The 8,095-nt window shown below is 46.1% G+C and overlaps 1 protein-coding gene across 1 annotated transcript in view; it reads left to right on the top strand.

The window, feature by feature from the left end:
• Positions 1-264: 264 nt before the first annotated feature.
• Positions 265-8,095, top strand: part of SH3BGRL2 (SH3 domain binding glutamate rich protein like 2) — a 68,630-nt gene continuing 60,799 nt past the window's right edge. Inside the window, exon 1 of the mRNA XM_046676480.1 lies at positions 265-513. Coding sequence (XP_046532436.1) covers positions 469-513 — 45 coding nt within the window. The 5' untranslated portion in view covers positions 265-468. The remainder of the gene's footprint in view (positions 514-8,095) is intronic.

Below are 8,095 nucleotides of genomic sequence, written 5' to 3'. Positions count from 1 at the left end.
ACAACACAGAACCCAAGCATGGACTTTGAACCAAGCCCTTTAGCCTAGTTTTCTTTCTCCTAGTCTCACCGGGATCCTCGCCACCCCCCTCCATAGCTTCTCCTGGCTTCGAGGTCCCCTCCAGCCACCTGGGCGCGTGCAGGACCGACGCGCAGGGAGGAGGGGCTGGAAGGAGCTGGGTCCACCAGCCGCTCAGGGGAGAGACCGGGACTACGACTCCCAGCATGCCCCGCAGCCAGCTCTCCCTCCCCCCTCCTCTTCGTCCTCCTCCCCTCGTCCCCCCGCGGCCGGCGGCCGGGAGGCTCCGGGCTTTTATCTGCGGACCAGGCGGGAGGGAGCCGGGTCCCCGTGATCTTCCCGAACCGCAGCGCTCAGCCCCGCGGCGCCAGGGGCTTGTAGCCGAGTTTTCCCTCCTTGCCCGCGCCAGCCCGGAGCCCCGCGCGGGCAGACGGTCCGTCCGGCGAGAGGATGGTCATCCGCGTGTTCATCGCCTCCTCCTCGGGATTCGTGGCGGTGAGCACTGCGGACACCGGTGGCCGGCCGGGGTTGCGTTTGCGGGGTGGGGCGCGGGTGCGGGTGCTGCGCGGGGCGCGGCGCTCGGCTCTGCACGTCCCGGCGCGTCCGGCCGCGGGAGCGGGCGCCCGCAGGTGCTCCATCACACCGGGACCACAATGGAAAGGGCGGGCAGCTGAGGTGGGTGGGGGACCCCGGCGCACCCACATGCCCACCCTGCGCGGCCTGAGAGGGAGACAGCGCGGCGGGAAAATGGAGTCCGCGGGATGCCCCCCGCTCTAGTTGGGTGTCTCAGGAATTTAGGGAGGGGGTGATCCGAGAGCTTCGGGGGTCCCGCTCCCCTTGGTGTTAGTTCTCGATTTGGGACATTCAGCTTGGTTAGGTTTTGTACAGGAGCTTTTTAAGCTGCTTGGTTTGCCAGCCTAGCTCCCGAGTGAAACAAGTTGAAGTGGAAATTGCTCTGCACCCTCCTTTCCCCGCCACCAAGTATATTTCTCTAGTTTTATACCTGCGCAAAGAGAAGAGTAAACCAGGTTTATCCTGTCGTGCAAGGGTTTTTTTGTTTGTTTGTCATCATTTTGCCTGGGGTGCTGTAAAATATTTTTACTTCTTTCTGTAAATGTGTGTGCGATTGGCTCCTTTCTCCCTGTAATGCTATGGTCAGTTTCTTCTTGGGGTTGTATAAATAGTGGTCTCTTTAATTATTTTAAGCTGTTTTGTTCGGTCGATATTCTGGAAATGTTTTTAGGAGGAAGAGAAGTTAAATAGCTAGATGTCAGACTTTAAGGAAAGATTCAGTAGTACACTTGATGGCCCACTGAGTAAGTTAGGTAGCAATATGTTTTACGTGATTATTAAGACTTGGTGTCCTTAGCTAGGAGTTAAATTATAGATTTAAGAGGCTCTTTGGTGAGAGATATAATCAAATACGTCAAAAAGTGCAATATCGATTGCTTAAAATTTGGTCTGGCCAGTTCCCTGCCCAGCAACTCAACCAGATTGTCCCAAAATTTGTTTCCGAAGCGGGTTGGATGGGAGATAGTATAAAATATTGTTTGCAAATCCTTATAAACCACTGAGGCTTTTTATTCAAAAAGAAATTATAGTACAAAAAAAGACACCCTTTTGCCTTAAGAACAATAGATGGGAAACTCCACCTTATCTTTACGTGCAGGCTGCACTGTTCCCCAGACTCCTGGTAGTTTTGTGGTTGCTTAGTCATACCTGCCTTTTGTAGATTTCTCCTCTGGAGATAGGCTTAATGTGTTTGGATACCCATTCTATTTCATAGATAGATTTTTTCAGATGCACTGCTTCAGAAGAATGCTGCAAAACTTTTGGTTTCACCACCAACTTGCACGCTTCAGTAATTGTTCCAGTAGCGTTTTGTTGATTGAGGAGGAGATGCCCTATAGTATTAAGAAGCCAGGGCTATGTCGGACAAGCCAAAGTGAAAACTTAAGGTAGTTCCTTGGCTTATGCTGTCAGTAGGTGTAATAGCAAGATAGTTCTGGAACCCTGACTCTCTGTTTCCTCAATTCCATTAACAAATATTTATTGCCTGCCTGCTATGTGCCTTTTTAATTTTTAAATTTAATATTATGTGTTCTGCGCGTGAACCTAGACTCCAGAGACCCGAGTTTTAACGCGGGCAGTGATGGTGGTGTCAGCTTGGCTGAGGTGCTCCCTCTCTATCACATCTCTCGTCTGGAGAATGAAGGGTTGTGATGAAAACTCAGAAGTGCGCTCTAGCTTTAAAATGCTGTGACTTCACCACTTGGGAAAATGTGGATAAATCGTTGTAATAGCTTCTTTCACTTGAACAGTATCCATATTAGCCTGCAAGGTGAGTTTGTTCTTGTCCTTCAGTGTTTTCCTGTGAGGTCTCAGTCCTCTCACTGTCCTCTTGGTAGCATGTGTTCTGACTTGGTTTGAGTTAACCTGGAAGACATACTCTGTTATCACATAATGTCCAGCCCGTAAACGCTAATTATCTATTTTAATGGACCTGATCTTTTTCAGTTTCAGACAATGCTCAGCCAGTGAGTCTCTCCAGTTATAGTATTCTCTCTTGTATCTGTCTGCAGTTTTTCTGTAATTATGTAACATTGATACTTTGGGAGATGTTAAGTTTATGCTAATATACAAGAATAATGATTTCTAAGAGATAATGAAGTTGTTGAGGGCGACTGTTGGGCTGGTGAGGCGAATGGGGCTTATAGCATTAAGCTGCGTTAAGCTTTGCTAGCCTGGCCGTAATGTCTTCCCTCCAGCGGTGTTGTGCTGACCATTGGTGCTGTTTATTCCGTGACCAACAAGTGCATGGGAGAACAAATAATTTGGTTCCCAAGTTGGTTTGGTTTTAGCTGAAGTTTGTTAAACCACAAGGAAGGAAGGTGACTAGAATTAGACTTAGCTAAGTAAGTCCCGAGAATTTCCAGAAAGATACTCTGCCCCGATCAGCAGTAGATTTAAACAACCCACTTAGAGAAAATCTTCCTATCTTGTTCTGATTTCTCTGAACTCTCCAGCTTCAACACGTAACAGTGGTAGTTGGAATAATTAACACCACGGCATGATTGCCCTCTTACCTTCCCCAGCTCTAGGTCAAATCTACTTTTACTGTGAAGTAAAAGTGATGCCACATTATTATGCTATGGGTACCTGAAAATCAGATTTCTTATGCAGCTGATAATGTTGCTGTAATTCATATTGTAGTGAAGGACATTTTATTTCAGTCCTAAGAAAATAGTGTCTTCATAGAAGTGTCATTTTAAAATTTAATTTATTCTGGTTGTATACCCAAAAGGGGAGGTCTTGGTAACTCTATTCAGGAAATATATTAACATGACTTATTAATTTAAAAACATTGAAATCAGTCAGTTCTTTCATCATTCATTATTTTATTCATTAAACCAGTATTTTCTAGGGGTCTGCTGCTTGCTCAGCTCTGTCCTTGGTCTCCTGGGGAGCTGGAGGAGGAGGGAAGGTGTGGGCCTCAAGGAATTCAGGCGGGGAGATAGGAAAGGTAAGCCACCTGCAATAAAGTACAGCCCAAGGACACAGGCCTCTTTCAGGAACCTTCTCTCCAGAGATAGAAATAATATAGGCGGCAGAGAGATGCATTGCAGGATGTCAGATAAGGAGGAAATGTGCCAGAAATCATAAAATATGCATGTGGGAGCCATAGGCAGATGGCAGGGAGAGGGACTGGCTTAGATATGGAGCCTGGCAGAGAGCACACGCGCCCACCCCGTTCAGGCTGGAAAGTGAGGGCAGGCAGCAGAGGTCCCTGTGGACCTCTTTTGAGGACAGGGGTGCCTCTAAGTCCCTGAAAGGAGCCCTCGATGACAAATCCATAGTGCTCAGCATCTCAGAGATGTCTTTAGCATCTGCCCCTTGCGTGCTGTCTAGAGCCTGTTGTCCCCAGGGAGCAAGGTGCCCTCTGGCAGGGAGGGAGGCCTGGTGTGTGATTTTGGAAAAATCTTTACCCCTGTTTGCTTTGACTCAAATTTCTCTAAAAGGAAATAAAGTCTTTCGTTCTCTGTTCAAGTTCCTGGGTTCAGTTCTTAGAGCTGGAAGAAAACCTGAAGAGATTTTCTAGTGACCTCCAACCACCTAGTTTCACAGAGAAGGAAATTTGGGTGTAGACATTAAGTGTCTTGCCCTGAGATCATTTCTGTCAGTCAGTGCAGAGCTGAGGGCTAAATGGAAACCAGGTGTCCTGACCCACGAGTGTATTCATTCCTGTATTCATTTAGCAGTGCATTCATTCCTGCCTTAGCTGACTCTGGCATTCATCAAACAATCATTGAAAACCTACTAAGTTCCAGGCTGTGTGTTAGGTGCTGGGTGTATGTGATCGTCAGAACAGTCTTAGGCTCTGGCGTCATGGCACAAATCAGTGCTCTCCACGACCCAAAGACTTGGCATGCAAACTGTTTAATCGGGGACCGTGAAGGACTGATGCTGGCCTGGGGGAGGTTTCCATGGGGCATGGTGAAAAGAGCTGGACAGCAGTGGATCCCTGCGTGTTTGAGAGGGACCCTCCCTGGGAGCAAAAATTAAGAAGTTGGAAGCAAAGTTGGAAAAGGGGGAGCTTTGTGCAGGGCTGCAACTATGTTTCAAGTTGGGGTGGGGGTGGCGGGGGAACACACAGAAACTGCTGAGAGTCGTCTGGCTCTGCAGCTGTAGAAGGCATGCCCTACTGGTTTGCATGACTTACAGCTATTTTAAATATGCATTGACTAGTTAAGCCGTTGCATCTCCGCACAGTGTATCCAAGGAAGCTTCGCTGTGTAAGGATGCCCTGGAAAGGAGTTCCTAGGCAGTTAAAAGTCAGGATGTGACCATGTAGAACCAACTGGGCGTGATCCTTAAGTGATTCTAATGCCAGAGTGAACTAGTCAGGGTAAGCCTGGGCTCGTCAGAATGTTTAATTCACTGAATTTTCAGTCACTTGGCAAGGTAGTTTTTTTCCATTTTACAGATAAAGAGGCTGAAGTTAAGAGACCTCATTGAGATCATATGCAGTAGATGGTGGAACCCTGAGTCAAACTCTGGTGGGCTCCAAACCTTCTAGAGCAAAAGTTCTCCACTGTGGGCACTGTCGCACCCTTGGGGGAAGGAGAGTACCAGGGATTCTCTGCATCCTGCAGTGTGCCAGACTGTCCCCCATAAGAACTGCCCATCCAAAACGCCACTGGTACCCCTGACAAGAAACGGTGCCGAAGGGCATTGGCAGGGGTGGGTGTGCAGTGACGTTAGGGAAGAGGTGGGAGAGCATACAAGAAGTGATCAGGAGAAGCAAGGATAAGTTGGGGGCGCAAGGACAAGGATGTGGTTGTAAGAGAAGGTCAGATTAGGATGGCCTGTGTGTTAGTTTCTTAGGCTGTCGTTAACAAAGTACCACAAACTAGGGGGCTTCAATAGCAGAAATGTGTCTCTCATTCTGAAAGCTGGAAGTCGAGATGAAGGTGTCAGCAGGATTGCTTCCCTCTGAGGGCGTGAGGGAGACTGTCCCGTGCCTCTCCTATCTTCTGATGGTTTGCTGGCAATCTTTGCCGTTCCTTGGCGGGTAGATGTATCGTTCGATCTTCTGTCTTCATTTTCACATAGCGTTCTCCTTGTATGTGTGTCCTGCTCTGTGTCCAAGTTTCCCCTTTTTATTAGGACACAGTCATGTTGAACTTGAGCCCACCCTAATGACCTCATCTTAACCTCATCATCTGCAGAGATCCTGTTTTCAGATAAGGTCACGGTAATAGGTACTGGAAGTTAGGACTTCTGCATCTTTTTGGGGGGACACAATTCAACCCATAACAGCATGCAAGCTGAGGGTTGAAATAGGAAGGTTAACTGATGGAATTTTCCCCCTTTAATTGGAAAGATTGTGGGCAAATTTCTTGAATCTTAAAGTCAGCAGCTTGATGTGGAATTATAGTCAATGTATAAGGCTTATTACTAGAAAGAGAGATTTATTAATAACCCAAGTGAAGACCTGACTTCGGTTTTTCTAGTTCGTTTTATTTTATTTATTTTTTTTAAAGACTGGCACCTGAGCTAACAACTGTTGCCAATCTTCTTTTTTTTTTCTGCTTTTTTTCCCTCCCCAAGTCCCCCAAGTACATAGTTGTATATTTTAGTTGTGGGTCCCTCTAGTTGTGGCATGTGGGACGCTGCCTCAACGTGGCCTAATGTGCAGTGCCATGTCCGAGCCCAGGATTCGAACCGGCGAAAACCTGGGCCGCTGAAGCAGAGCGCGTGAACTTAACCACTCGGCCATGGGGCTGGCCTCTCTAGTTCATTTTAATATTTCCCAAATTTTATATTTTTTCCATTCCACAATCATTTAAACTTTTAAATATAAATATAATCATGGGCATGGACTCCTTCATGAAATTAGGGACTTTTTATCCACTTGCATTAGGACACTTGAAATAAACATTTCAGTCTATTTGAGGAAACTAAATTTTGACAACTGTTTATAGTACGAAGTATAAGGTGGTTTCCACATTGCACGACTGCGAGACTACTTGGGTTGTGTTTTTTCTGGTTTTCAGTTTTTTGGGCAAAAGCAGGAAAGGAAAACAACTATTGCGAAAAACTCAGCAGTTCTGCGGGAGGCAGTGTGAGATACTAAGTCTAAAGAATGTTTCTTCTCAGATTTTTTTCATGTTTAATTTATAAAAAGTTCTAAAATGAATTGTGTTTTTTTTGTCAGTGAAGTTAGAAATGGGTGACAGAATAGAAAAAGTCTAGAGTCTTAGGAAATGTTTCACTTTTAAAAATAAAACTTAGGATGACTTTTCATTATATATGAAAGTTTAAAATACTTTATTTTGAAATGCAGATGTAAAAAAAATGGGATCAAGAAATTACTAGTTCAGCTGCTAAGTGTTAATTTTTTTCAAAGTTACCCTCCCGACTCTAAATTCAGAAGGAGACCCTTTTAGGGTTCAGCAGGTTTTCATCAGGAGCTCCTATTAGGGGTTTTATTTTAGCTGTAGAGTTATTTAGAAACTTATTCTGATTTAAATCACATTCCTGTATTCATTATTTTTCTGATTGATTTTATATTATACTCTTTATCCATTGTGTGAAAAAGGATCTTAGCTTTCCAAATTAGAAGTTTAGTGAAAACTTATTTTTTCTATGAAGTGGCAAATGCTTCTTAACATTTGAGGGAAATTTTCCGCTTCTGATTATGTCTGATTGTCTTTTTGGGTCCTCTTTCTAGTTGTAGCTTAAAAACATGTCATTGAACCTCTCTGGTTCGTGTTTTTTAGACCAATAGTGGTCAGTCTGTGGCATTGCCAGGTTTTTGATTGGTGTTTGGGGTGGTGGGAGACGTGGGGTGGGGTGTTAGGGACGATTTGGGGGTTGGAAGCCCGGACCAGCTGCGGCTGAGCAGTCTGCTGCAAGGCAGTGTGGTGTCCCTTCTGTCCTGGTCGTAGGCTTATCTGAGTTTATCTGCCTGCACTGGCTGGTTATTCAGGAACTGGTCTATGGTAATTTAAAGTTAGTGTTGTTGTTTCTTTTGTGTTTTATGGTTTTTTCCAAACTCTAAAATAAGAATTCAACCTGGGGAAAGTCCTTAATTGAATGTTTTCCATCCTGGACTCAGGACAGCTTTGCTGTGGGACTGAAAGCTGAACTACGTGCTGGCAGATGGGGGCCCCCACCTGTAGACCCAGGCGCTTTTAGGCTGGTACAGCCCCCGGGAGAGTCTGGAACAATTTGATTGGTCTCCTAGATCTGGTTCCCTTTGTTATTACCATTGACAACTTACGTCTTCCTGAGGGGGCCTGACTCTTTGGGGCTGGCTCTGTACCTGGCAGAACCCCAAGAGGGGTTTCCTGGAACTGACCCCTGAGAGTGGAAGGGCAGGGCACAGCACGGATCAGGGTGTGTCACCTGGTTATGGGACCTTTGTGGGCTCTCTGCCAACTTTGCTTCAGAGCTCCCGTAGCCGGAAATGGAACGTTGGCTGTGACCGAGGGCAGAGGGCTCCCAGGGCTTCCAGGTGCATTTCCCATCTCCTACCAGTGAAGGCCCAAGTCTGGAAATGGCTTTTGTTGTC

The sequence above is a fragment of the Equus quagga genome, chromosome 11, assembly GCF_021613505.1.
Source record: "Equus quagga isolate Etosha38 chromosome 11, UCLA_HA_Equagga_1.0, whole genome shotgun sequence".
Lineage (NCBI taxonomy): Eukaryota > Metazoa > Chordata > Mammalia > Perissodactyla > Equidae > Equus > Equus quagga.
Note: the sequence above shows the minus strand (reverse complement) of the source record. Positions and strands in the feature narration are given on the sequence as shown.